This window comes from Rasamsonia emersonii, assembly GCF_000968595.1.
Source record: "Rasamsonia emersonii CBS 393.64 chromosome Unknown ctg1118621760438, whole genome shotgun sequence".
Classification (NCBI taxonomy): domain Eukaryota; kingdom Fungi; phylum Ascomycota; class Eurotiomycetes; order Eurotiales; family Trichocomaceae; genus Rasamsonia; species Rasamsonia emersonii.
In genome coordinates this window covers 1-12,700 of record NW_013562999.1, presented here as the reverse complement: position 1 = coordinate 12,700, position 12,700 = coordinate 1, and the positions used below count along the sequence as shown (strand labels likewise).

At 52.2% G+C, this 12,700-nt stretch overlaps 4 protein-coding genes across 4 annotated transcripts; 1 reads left to right on the top strand and 3 right to left on the bottom strand.

The window, feature by feature from the left end:
- Positions 1-301: 301 nt before the first annotated feature.
- T310_6692 (Ser/Thr protein phosphatase) lies at positions 302-1,720 on the bottom strand (the record flags this gene model as incomplete). Its single annotated transcript, XM_013470483.1, has 3 exons — positions 302-1,403; positions 1,533-1,558; positions 1,718-1,720. The coding sequence occupies 3 exons, from the start codon at positions 1,718-1,720 to the stop codon at positions 302-304; spliced, it is 1,131 nt and encodes a 376-aa protein (XP_013325937.1).
- Positions 1,721-2,710: 990 nt separating this feature from the next.
- Positions 2,711-3,387, bottom strand: T310_6691 (40S ribosomal protein S8; the record flags this gene model as incomplete). Its single annotated transcript, XM_013470482.1, has 2 exons — positions 2,711-3,248; positions 3,314-3,387. 2 exons carry the CDS (start codon positions 3,385-3,387, stop codon positions 2,711-2,713), a joined length of 612 nt encoding a protein of 203 aa, XP_013325936.1.
- Positions 3,388-3,943: 556 nt separating this feature from the next.
- On the top strand, positions 3,944-4,766 carry T310_6690 (uncharacterized protein; the record flags this gene model as incomplete). The annotated part of the gene is made up of 2 exons (XM_013470481.1): positions 3,944-3,998; positions 4,072-4,766. The coding sequence occupies 2 exons, from the start codon at positions 3,944-3,946 to the stop codon at positions 4,764-4,766; spliced, it is 750 nt and encodes a 249-aa protein (XP_013325935.1).
- Positions 4,767-5,824: 1,058 nt separating this feature from the next.
- Positions 5,825-12,254, bottom strand: T310_6689 (Dedicator of cytokinesis domain protein; the record flags this gene model as incomplete). The annotated part of the gene is made up of 2 exons (XM_013470480.1): positions 5,825-8,059; positions 8,106-12,254. 2 exons carry the CDS (start codon positions 12,252-12,254, stop codon positions 5,825-5,827), a joined length of 6,384 nt encoding a protein of 2,127 aa, XP_013325934.1.
- Positions 12,255-12,700: the final 446 nt, after the last annotated feature.

The window sequence follows — 12,700 nt, the reverse complement described above, 5'->3', positions numbered from 1 at the left end:
GCAGCTTTATCTAGATCACTGCCTTCGTCTATTTTTTTTCAGTAGCAGAAAGTTCTCTCCTGGAAGAATCAAGAGGAGAAAAAAAATCCCTCTCTAGTTCCAACTCTAAGAATAATAATCCTGTGCCAGCTAAGATAGAATACCGGATTGAATGCCATCACGTCGTTAGTTCATGATATACCAGGGTATACAGGACAGCAATCCTCAGCCTTTCCAAATATATGTAAATGCAATTATCCAATGGGCAGATCATCAATTGATCATTGCAGAGGTGATATCGCTGATGTAGTAGAAATTTCTGTCAAGATAACGTTACACTGTCGACTTCTGCCGCTTTCGTCGTCGCCGTCGCAGGCGGCAGATCAATATCCACTACCCACGGCGCATTCGTCGGCACATAGTTGACGGTGACGACGCTGGCGTTGACGAAGAGCGTCTCCTCGCCGTAGCGCAGCGGGCGCTTGCCGTCGCTGCTGGCGTTGTAGTAGCACGACCGGTTCTCGAGCACCGTCTCTGGGTCCTGCAGGATCCGCTCCGACGTGTTGTTCGTCCAGTCCTGCCGCACGGCGCCATAGCCCTCGTGGATGTGGCCGAAGACGTGCAGCCGGGGGCGCGCCCGTTTACACGCCTTCAGCAGGTTCTCGCACCCGACGCTCTGGTTCGAGTAGTATACCTGGTCGAGGATCCCGTAGGGCGGACCGTGCGTCAACAGTATGTCCACGTCCGGGTAGGAAGGCACCGGGTTAGGCGCCTGAAACGGCGAGACTGGCGGCGAGGGATTGAACCGGTCGACGCGGCGTTCGTATGCAAACGCCCACTGGCAGAACTCAGGCTGGTAGGGGGAGGCGTACAGCGTGAACTGGGCGCCGTTGGAGAGGGTGAATGTCCTGACGCCTTCGTCCATGTAGACGATGCCCGCCTTGCGCGCGTCTTCCCCAACCCAGAGCTCGCGGATCTCCGCCGGGTCCTCAAGCGGTCCTGTCCGATGCCTCGTGCGGCCCATCCGGGCGTAGTATTCGGCGTCGAGCGTGATGTCGTGGTTGCCGGCGATGACGATCTTGAGCTCTGCTTCGGCCTCCTTCAGCATGGCCACCATGGCCTCGTGCTCGATCTTGTGCCCGACCTTGGTGATGTCGCCGGCATGCAGGAGCACGTCCGCTTTGGGGAGTGGATGGCGGTAAGGATTGGATGTGTCGGTGGGGGGATTGGGCCGGCAGGTGTGAGTGTCAGAGATCATGCAGATGCGCGTCTTGATTCCTTTCTGCGTGTTGTCTCGGTTCATTGTGTTTATGTCCTCTATAACTGTCTGTATGGGGAGGATGAACGACGAGGATGTTGTTCCAGGAATTGAAACGTGCAGGCAATGTACACACACTTGCTGATGTTGCTTCACCAGTCGAATCCTGAATTCATTTCATAAGACAGACTCTATGACTCGATAGACTTGATGACTGTGTTGAATTGTTGAATTCACGAGGTGAGAATGTTCCTATTCTTATCTAATCGGCTATCTTGTAGCCTGACCCACTCACGTCATTGGCACAGGGAACGTGACGAACTGCATATGGTCAAGCATTATTCAACTCCACCAAAATCAAAACACTGAATTTAATTTCTAGATACATATTCATCTGCCCAATATTTGTCTTTTTTTTTATTTGAGATCTCAATTTCCAGAATCCCATGAGTTGGGTATTATAGAGGAACAATTTCGTACCATTCTGACTAGAATTTTAACTCCATTAACAAATGTTTTCTAGATACCTAGGTCAGAATTTCTCCTACAAAGTCTCTTGATCATTTCTATATACCACTTGAGATTCAGCAGTTGACCGATAACTACCGGGCTTCATTAAATGTTAGTAGATTAATAATGGAAAAAAAAGAGAGCAGTTGTCTTCCGTGATGGATTGATAGTATTCTGCTCCTCGCCTGAATTGATCAATAGTAGTAATATGATGAATTATAATTATAATAATAAGCAGTTCAGTGCTGAATCCATCTATGGATCTGATCTGACTCGAAGCATATACCCGCATGCGTCATTTGCATATGAAGATTTTCTTCCCAGGCACATACGTATCCTAAAGCAGTGATTATTATTATCCCGAGTCACTTGTGTGCATAGAAAAGGAAGGTAATTAATATCAGCTAGAGAACAATAACAATCAATGACGCTCGTGATTGATCATGGATAGAAGTACTGTACTCTGTACTACTTACTACTTACTGTATGTACTGCTCTAGTCTACGACAAGGCACTGACTTGATCTAGAAATGGGATTATTAGAGTCGACCTGGGAGTATCTGTATGTATTAAGTTTTATTTATTTTGTCTGTACCCAGTCAAGATCCTCTCTTCTTCTCTCTCTCAGCTGTCAAGGAAGAAAAGACCTCACGCCCATTTCTCCTTCCTTCCTCAGCTGGATAACCGACAGACAGGACCCTGGTGACAAAAATAACGAATCATCCGATTTGGTTGTTGTTGTTAGACAATTCAGAGCTCTTCTTCTACAGACATTTTTGCATCCGTGGATGATGCCCAGAATCATTCATAAACATGATTTGATTTGATTTGATTGATGCTGGCAAAAGGATTTGCTGAAAAACTCCGAATACCACCCAGTTTGCCCCGTCGTCGGCCCGTGAAAACCTTCAACAGAATATTTTTTTATATTGTTTGGAAAGAGTTTCCTTTTTTTTCTATTTTTTACTTCCTGATCGCACGCAGGTAGAATGCCAACTCCTCACCCTCCAGAATGTACCCGTCCACACGACCGCTCTGGCCGGGGCGCGACGACACGATGGCGTACAGACGACCGGCCTCAAACTGTCTCTCCAGGGCGGGCTCGACCTTGCCGTGGGCGGCGAACCGGGCAGCCTGCTTCTTCTGCACGCTGTTGCTCTTCTTCCCACCCTCAGTCGTCTCGGCACCAGCCTTCTGCTGGCGCCTCCGGCCCAGCGGCTGGCCGTAGTGAGCCTCGTACCATTGTCTGAAGGGAGCAGCGTCGATCTGGACGACGGCGGACTTGGTCAGGGTGTTGGTGCGGACCAGTTCGTTGTTGGACGGGTGGTAGACGACCACGATCACACGGGTCTTGCGCGAGATGCCTTCGGAGCCCCAGGAGAAGTTACCCGAGTCGAGACGGAGGGCACGGTACTTGGTGTTACCACCACGGGTGCGGACAAGGTGGATTCGCTTGGGGCCAATACGGGTGTTGGCGGGCTGGCGACCCTTCTCGAAAGCCCTGCAGACATAGACCGTAAGAAACCAATCCGCTGGAATGTGCCTGTTTTTCTCTCTCGCGCATACCTCTTCTTGCGGTAGAAGGCTCTCTTCGCACCGGTAGCCGAGCGCTTGTGACGGGAATCACGAGAAATACCCATGTTGGCGGTTTATGGATTGGACCACTAGACGAGCAATTGTCAGACGCGAGGTTCGAATTTCGAACAATTCACGGCACGATATAAGAGACACAGAGGAGGGGGAAGGAGTCGGTCGCGGGGGACGTCTTTTTTTCCTGGAGGATGTTGTTCCACAGTCTGCCACCTCCAGACGAATCCCAATTTCCCGAAATGCAACACAAACAAGCCAAGGAGAAGAAGCGGGAGAAACTGACCTCGTATCCTGTAGTCCCTCACCAGAACAGCGCGACGGGCAAGAGTGGGTGGTTGTCGAGTCGAGTTGTTGGAGTTGCTTGTCGCCGGCGGTCGTGAATTTCGCAGTGTGGCTCGCTTGTCGAAATTGCCCTACCCCAAAGTGCGCGCTAGTCCCGGACGGGTTAGCGCACGACGGCCGCCAGCCGAGCGTCGCCCGCGCTAGCATCGCTGCATTGCATTAATTTCTACTAATTACGCTGCAATCCTCTAATGAATTAATAAATTAATTCTAGTTAAGTGAGACTGCATGCTGATTCTACAGACAATTACTTCATATCATACCATGCAGACAGATCGGAATGATTTTTTATCTTCTTGGCCTCCCAACGGACGGAGCGGTAACGCTCCCGATCGGTGTATCTAACGCTAACACTCAACTGCCTATGCCTATCTAGACTGCTGAATTCACAGAATACGATGCCATTGAATTGCTCATTGCTCTAAGTGGGCCTGTGCTTTTTCTGTCTGTCCCTCTCCTCGCGCACAAGGGCGTCGAATCTCATCAAAGCCCCGACTCCCTCGATGAAATCGTCGACGACCCAGGCCCACCACAGCCAGGAGAACAAGGGCACGCGGTGTGGCCGCAGCCGCTTGATAGCGAGGTGGATTGCCTCAGCAAGGTGGATCGCCGTCATGGTCGTTATCAGAAGAGGCTGGATCGTGTAGCAGAAAGCGGCGAAGCGTGGCACGTGGCTGAGCGCGACGGAGTAGAGCGTCGACCCGGGCAGGAAGTTGCTGCGTCGCGAGAACGCAATAAAGGTCGCCAGGCAGACGGTGAACAGGACCGCGTGGGATCCCGTCGGAGGCCGGTACTCCCTGACGACGATGTCGGAGAGGCCCAGCGTCTGAAGGCAGTGATCGCGCATGTCGATGACTCGTTGCCGGACGTCGTCGAGCGACGAGAGCGGCGGCTCGAACGGAATCCGATAGCGCGTGCGGTTGGCGCGGATGACCAGCTCAGAGAGGCTGACGTCTTCCATCTGGGCAGACTGTGCTGCGCTGCGGGGAACGAGACAGTAGACTTCCAGGAACAGGGGCAGCAAGTCCTGGTGGTCTGCATTCATGTGGTCGACGATGCGCTTTCTGCGGTCGGCCATGTCGGATAAGACGTATTTGTATAACGAAACCCTCAATGAAATAACTGTAATGGAGCACAACAACAGGTGAAAGTACCTGTAATTAATTAAATAAGAACAAGACCCGACCAGTTGGGTTTGTTGTGTCCAACATAAGCCCGAAGTACAGTACATAAACTTGCAACCTCTCGGATCAACTGCTGTTCTCCCTCCGTACGGAGAAAAATCACGCCAAGCCATTCATCCTCACCTTATAAGGTAAGGTGCAGAGGACGGGCTTAGCAGCTACTCTGACATAGTGTACGCAACTTAGGTAAATTCACCAAAATTGTTTCCAGCTTTAAAGCACGTCAATAATACTATATATATACGGATGTAGCAATCAATAAGTCAATAGGCGATAAGATGCTATAACCAGCTAGGTACCTAGGTAGTTAGTTAAAAAGAGAAACAAACAAACAAAAACGACAAAGTCACTAAAAAAAAGGCACAGCACACAGTATACAGCAGCAGTCAGTTCCAATTCCAAGTTTCACCCTACCTACCCTATTTATTTAATTTAATTTATTATTTATTCTTAATAAGATACTTTCCACCCCTACCACCCACCACCTACCACCACCCTACTCCGTACGAGGGGTGATTATCCCAAATGATCTAGACAAAAAAACAGGATGAGAAACAACAAGAAGGAAAAGAAAGAAACAAAGGGAATGACGGATATGGACACTTCTCAGAAATAGAAAACTGTACAGTACATGCTAAAGGGAAAAGAAAGAAAGAAAGTCATGAGCTGGCAAGCAAGGAAGATGAAAAAAAAGGTATCAATCAAGGTATCCACATGTCGAAAGTCCGAATGGACGAAGAAAAAAGAAAAAAATCTACTTAGGAAAACATCTTGAGAAAAAGGGAAATAGAGAAAAGGAAAACATAACCGACGTGTAGTATAAGTAATCCGTATCTCGCCGCGACACCGGAGAGACGGGTATCAAAATAAAAAAAATAACCATATGTCAGACATAAATCGAAAAATAAGGAAAGGTATGCGGATAAGGGTCGAAAATGTTAGTCGAAAAAAAAGGTGAAGTTCATTCTTCATGGAGGGTTTCTGCAATCGCGCCTCCACTTCCATTATTACCCCCATCTCTCACGTTGAGGCGGCTGGCTTTCCTCCCCACGGCTTTCAGCAGGCTGAATCGTTTCATGACCGAGTCTCGAACGCCGCCATTCGAAGTATGGCTCTCGCTGTTGCTCGTCGGCGAGACTGTCACGCCCGCTCCGTCTTTTGTTGCATATCCAGAGCTCCCCGACGTCGCAGGTCGCTCGGAATGCGACGCTGCAGGTAGCGCAGTTTTACCGGCACTCAAATCAGAGCCAGCTATCGAAGGCATGCTCTTCTTTGACGCAAGGTCATGATTCACCGCGTGGGAGCGACTAGCCTCGTCCTGCGACTTCGTTGTTGTGCTTCGCGTTCGGGAATGGATCGAGGCCGAAGCATCCGCGTGACCATCAGCCATAGATGTCGAGGACTTGTGTCTCTGTAACTTCTCCCCGCCAAACCAGCTCCTTCGCTTTTCGCTCCTGCCTCCCCGCGACCGGTTGGTGGTCCGAGAGTGGACGGTCGCAGTATCGTCATCTTGCCGAGTTGAGACGCTGTGCTGATCCATAGACTTCCGCTTGGCCTTTACTTCAGACTGATGTTTCGCGTCAGCCGATCCTTGGACAGTAGTCGCTGTTGCAGTAGAACCAGTGGCTCCATGGTTGGAACGCTTAAAAGGATTGACGATGCTAATACGACGACCGATGGAGGGTTTTGCAGACGTGTGCTTACGATTGTTTTCTGAGCGAGAGGCGCGGATGAGCTCCTGTTCCGGGCTGGTAGACCGTGCTGCTAGGCTGGATTCCTCTCGGCGATGGACGCCGTTGGCCACAGGCGAAGATCGGCTACCAAGCCGAGGCAACAAATCCTGGGAAGACTGCTGCGTCGTCGGGGGATGAACCGAGAGTGACGCCAGTTCCGGACCAAAGGCATCTTCAAAGCGGTGCATGAACTCGGCTTGCAAGGCTTGCTGGGCGGGTCGAGAATACAAAGCCAGACAATGCTTGATCGCCAGCGCATGGTCAATCAGAGCCACCGCAAGGGCGTTCTCCAGAGGATCAACCGGCTTCGGCTCTGCTTCCTCCCCTTCTTCCTCCTCAGGCAGCTCATCCTTAGGCTCTTGCGTCAGGAATTGGCGGTAGAGGGCTACGCAGCTAGACGGTGCCGATCCAAGCTCAAGTAGCTGAGTCAAAGCCTCTGTGAGACCAGCGAGGTTTGGATCGTCACCTGAACGAGCCCGCTGCTCCAACAGCAGCAATTCCTGCGTCTTTCGCCAAGTCCGCTCAATTGCCGTCTGCAGGGGTGTCAAGGCGACCTCCTCAGTGGCAACAATCTCACTTCGACGGAGAATATTCGGGAAGGGCTCAGCAGTTGTGAACACAGTCTTCTCGACCCATTGCTCCTTGACGTCAGTTGAACTGGTATGACGCTTCGACGTGAAAGAAAACCGTATTGGCGTGGAGATCAGGAGATGTTCCCTCACCGAGTGAGGGACCTTGGACCGCTGATACACGGGGTGTGTTATATCTCTATGAGCGTTGACGGCGGTGATCTGCAGGAACTGGCCTTCCAGGTCCTCGAGTTCCCCGGAGGAAATAACCTGTGCCGCAGGATGCTGCTTTTGCATACGATCCACAAAAGTGGACATGCGCTCCGTCGGTGGCGCCTCGAAGATGAACTGCTTGTCTCGAAGGGTAGGTGGGAAACCAAGGCCTTTGTAAGCGACACGGAAGTAGCGTGGGTAGAGCTTGTGCTCCTTGGTGATCGCGTCATGGATCTTAGCCATAGAGCTCTGGGCCCTCGAAAGTTTCGAGAAGTCAATGACCGTGTGTTCGTACTGCTCCGCAAGCTCCTTGTAACATGCAAGAGCATGACTCCAGGCCTTGCCGTCCTCGAAATGCTGGATCATCTCGAAATACAGCGCTTCTTTCCTCTCGAATGCGGTCTGTTCAGGGAAGGCAGGATTGGATAGTGCAGGAACAAGCTTCGTCACATCCCAGTCATAAAGATCAGCGTGGAACTGTAGCGCAAGACCCGCTTCCGTGTAGTTGCGTTCAGCGGCATGCGATTGAGCGAGTTCGTGAACGTATCGGATGAAGATGTCCTCCCGGTCCAGGTCTTTCATAAACTCCATGAGTCTCAATGTGTGCAGACTGTCCGTAAGCCCGCCGCTGTTGCACGCCACAAGAAGATCCAACAATTCATCAACAGTTGCGATCAACCCCTTAACGGAAGTAGATAGCGCATCGTCTGACTCGGTGATGGCGTACAAAAAGTTCAAGCAGCTCTCCGATAAACAACTTCTGAGTGATGCTCTCATTCAAGCGCTTTGTCTGGAACAGGACATCCAGACTGGAGATAATTTCCGTCTCGATAATAGACAAATCTTGGTTCAGATCCCATTCGCTGACGATCATTGTCTGCAAAACCTCGACTGCAACGCGTCGCAAACCCTCGTGGACACTGAGGCACAGCTCGACAATCGCAGGCACCAGGCTTGGTACATATTGTACTTGGTAGCCGCCAAGCTTTTTCAGCCCGTAACGGGTTCTCTCCTCCTCAGTCGTATCCCAGCCGATGGCTTCCCAGGCGTGTCGCAACAGCTCAGCACCCTGCTCGCGGACATCACCGCCGATTTTCCAGACCGCCCGGCGCTTCTGCTCGGGGAATGTCTCCAGAGCGAGCGCGTCACTGGACACAACCTTTAGTAGCGTCGTGAAGAAAAGTTCCCACAACTTGGTGTCAAAGGTATCCGCATCGTCGGGTGCCGGGAGGAAAGATTCAATCAGGATCGAAGACAGATACTCGAGACTCTTCACCGTCGCTCGATGGTGGTAAATATGCAGACTGAGCCAGTCTTTCGGGTAGGCTTCGCAGCTGATGATTGACTTGTGCGCTTCAAGAGCATGTGTGAGGAATGTTGCCAGATCATCTTGTTTGAGATGTGGTAGTTTGGGGTTCGGTATCTTCGAGATACCAGCCATCAGTCCAGCCAGCTCCACAAGGGCCTCATCGAACTTCTGTTTCCGATTCGAGGCCTTCACGTGAAACGGAAAAGATTTGCTGTAGAGCATAGAAAGATAGCTTGTCTCTTCAACACCGTCCGACACGACCGCGCAATAAGAGGCCGCAATCTTGGGCATGAACGCGTACAGCTGTGGGTCTGGCTGTTTTAATAGCTCTGCCACGATGGAGCAACACAGGCGGATTTGATCACGATATTGATCCGAAACATCGTTTGTAGATCCCCAGTACGGGTCTAGCCAGCCAATGCAGCTGGAAATCAGGGTTTGTCTTTCAGCGCCAGAGGAGAATATCGAAAGCCGGGTGTAGTTCTGGATCAACACCAGCTTGTAGAGGATCAGCATGCCCTTGACATCTTTGCAGGCGTCCATGAAGCTCAGAGCAATCATGATAATCTCATCCTTGCTCAGCACATTCTCGAGTTCCGGAAGCCAGGTATGGAAATGCTGAACCACAAGGGTCTTGCTGCCGACCTGGGCCGGAGAAGGGTTTCGCATCAGGTTCTCCAGGGATTTGAAGATGGCATGAAGATCTCGGTTGAAGGAGGGCTGAACCTTTGTGATCCCTATACCCTCCTCTTTGGCCTTCTGTTGCTCCCGGGCACTGATGATGAACTTGAGTATATGCCGTCCGACCTTGAAGGCAGCGCGGAGATTTCGTGACTGTTGCGGGGAATCAGTGCTAGTCTGCAGAAGGCGGAGATAGCTTCGTATCAGGCAAGGCGTGGCAAAAGGGAAATTGAACTGCTTTTCCGTGTAATGATCGACGAGCGGCCCGAGGTTGAACCGTCGGTCATGGACAATACCGAGAACCGTCACCATCGCGTTGAAGATCAAGTCTTCAAATTCCTCGCTGCCCGCATTCTCAACTAGGATCCCGAAAAGCGCATCAAAGACATCCCGAAGCTGTTTGACGATCTCTATTTCTGACACGAAAAGGACCCGTCTAAGTAGCTCCAAGATCTCGTCCCCAGGCTTCTCCCTCCAGTTCATGAGGCCTAAGATGACCTGGTCTTGAGAGAGTTCCGTACTGCACAGATAGGTTTCGACTTGCAATGTAGCCAAAGGTCCCGTGACGGCCTCGTCCTTTGCCGACTCATTCTTGCCCAGAGCGCTCCAAGGCAGATTCAGATAGGCGCCTTTACCATTCTCATCCACGTTCGATGTCACTTTGTCATAGGCATGTAGGAGCAAGGAATGGCGGCCATCCCGCAAAAATGCTTGCTGATCCCAAAGTGGCAGCCAACACAAAGCAAATGGGAACTCAGGAGCATCCGCAATGCTCATGATGACATGGGCCCCCTGCACCTGGTCGGTCGGGATTTTCAAACGGATCGTCTGGCCCCAAGGTAAACCCCTTTCGGTGACGGTAGTTCGCCAAGCAGTATGTCCCGAGCTGTTAGAAGAGGCGAAAATGCACTTCTCTAAACGAGCTCCGCTTGCGGTCCGCACTTCCAGGGTCAACTGGAGGTTACGGAACCCCGCCGTGACTGGGACAGGTACCTGACCAGCCTGAGGATGCGACAGAAGGGCGTCTTGTGGGAAAATAGCCCGTGAGATGGTAAGATAGATGTCGGATCTTGGCTTCGAAGGGGCGGCAGGGAACCCCATCCTCCGTGTTTGAGTTACGTTATGCATCAGAGTCGGATTGTTTCGCACAAGGGTATCAGCGTCCGAATCGACGAAAGGATACAGATGGACATGAAGTCGCGATGCGCGGTACGACCTCGCATAGCGGTCCGTCGGGCTAGGCAGAATCGACCGGATAAGTTCGTCGAATCCCTCGGTGTGATCGTCCTCTTCATCATCCTCGCCGAGTGGGGACCAGATATTGATGACCTGCTCAGTATCCTTGCCCTGCCTCAGGATTTGGGTGACGTCGAGGATACCAATTCCAACGGTACGAATGACAGAACCTTCCTTAGCAGGGGTACTGTCCTTGGCGCCTTTGCTGCTGCTGTTAGAGTCGCTTGACTGCGGTGGGTTCGTCGTATTTTCCTTTCCAGGCTCAGAATTTCCCGGAGTTTTCGGCTTGGCAGTCCAAATCACGCTGCGTCGACCCCTTTGACTGCCTTTGACACTGTTGAGATTGGACGCGCTGCGGCTGGCTAATGCGCCATCGCGTGAGCTGGAAGACTTGGGCATGCGCGGGAACGACGGGCGAGGCGACTCTGCTGACTGAATCATAACGACAAGATAGAGCTGCGCATTCCCTCCAGTACCTTCTCCAATGTCGGCCGCACACAGCTCCGTAAACAAGGTCTTCAATTTGCTGCTGTGCGCCAAGGACGAGAAGCTTTCCGGGGATGGAACGTCTAAGGTGTAGGTTTCCGACAAAGGTTTCAGGTCACCATTATCCACTCTTGAAGACAGATAGAGGGCGAGCGTCACCGGGCCCGAATTTGTTCCTGATACCGCTTTGACCTCAAGGAGAAGATGATGGAGTGAGACTGAGTCGCTATGCTGCGTTGGGTCACTTTCCAACATGCTCATCTCCGATTGAAGCTTGGTCACCTCAATCGCTGAATCTTCGCCAGTGAGCAAGCGGCCCCGTTGCTTCGGATCCCGCACGATGACCTCGCCCGTTAGCATCTTGTTCCCTCGGACGAGATTCCAAACGGTCTCCTGCCGCACCGCATTTTTCTCCTGTCCGGTAAGCACGTCGTGCAGAAGCTGTCTCCTGGCGAGATCCAGCTCCTGCACGATGTTAGACATGCTCTCCAGGACGTCATACTGACGGCTGAGCAACAGCTCGTGAAGATTTGTTGAATGCCACTCTCGCAAGCAGGAAGCGATCTCGTCGATCAAGGGCTCTTCGTACGAGGTTGGTGTTTCATCGCCAATTTTGAGCATGGGAACCGGAGCGGCGGGCTTGGGCGCATTTGGATCGCGCGCGGAAACCGATATGGGGGTCAGGGGGACCGATGCCGATCGGAACGTGGCGACTGAACGTGGGCGCGCACCATTCTCATCCTTCAGGAGGGACAGGCTCAGACGATCGCCGCCATCATTGTTGTATTCTCCCGCTTCCGACGCAGCGGTTTCCCTCAAATGCCCGTTAACACCGTTCGCCAGGGCGCTGCTGGACCGGTCACCATTCTCCAACACTTTGCGACTCTCCGCGTCGCCCAGCACTTCGCGAATCTCGACGCAATTCTTGGGGAAGATGCCGGAGAAGACGCGGGCCTCCAGGGTCTGGCCCTTCACGCTGGTGAGTCCCGCAAGGAGGGAAGGGGGCGCTACCAGGTAGCCTCGATACCACTCGCCATTAGCCCCTCCCTGTTCGATTATATACAATTCATCGCCAAGCTCGAGGGGTAGGTCCGCGGGGGACTCGGGTTGGAATGGGTAAGTGGCGACCGCGAAGGCAATGCGAGGCAGAGGCCGCCAGGGCATGTCTGCGCCTCCTGAGGATGCTCGGCCGTTGCGCGCACCAGACCCGGGTGGGACGAAGACCTAGCGAGGGCAAAGCTTGTCGGGGAAAGGCTGTCACCTGGAGAGTCGAGGAATTTGCTGTCAATTGCGCGACATGCAGAGAAGACGTTGCGGGGTCCGGGGGACTGGATTGTGCGTGCGATTCCACTCGGAGGAATGTACAGTACCGTTTCCTTCTAGGAAAGATTGACGATGCAGTGCTCCTAGATCACGAACCCGAAAGCCGGGTAAAGTTAGCAGCTAGAAGCTTAATTTTTTTTTTCGAGAGGAGGAGAACTATGGATATGTGCACCGAAAGAAAATGAAAAAAAAATAATAAATTGCAGTTCCTGTCCGGCAGGGTCCAAGGCAAGTGGACGCGGTCTCCGCGAACAGCCCTGGAACACGAGAGATACCGCGGGTGGTGC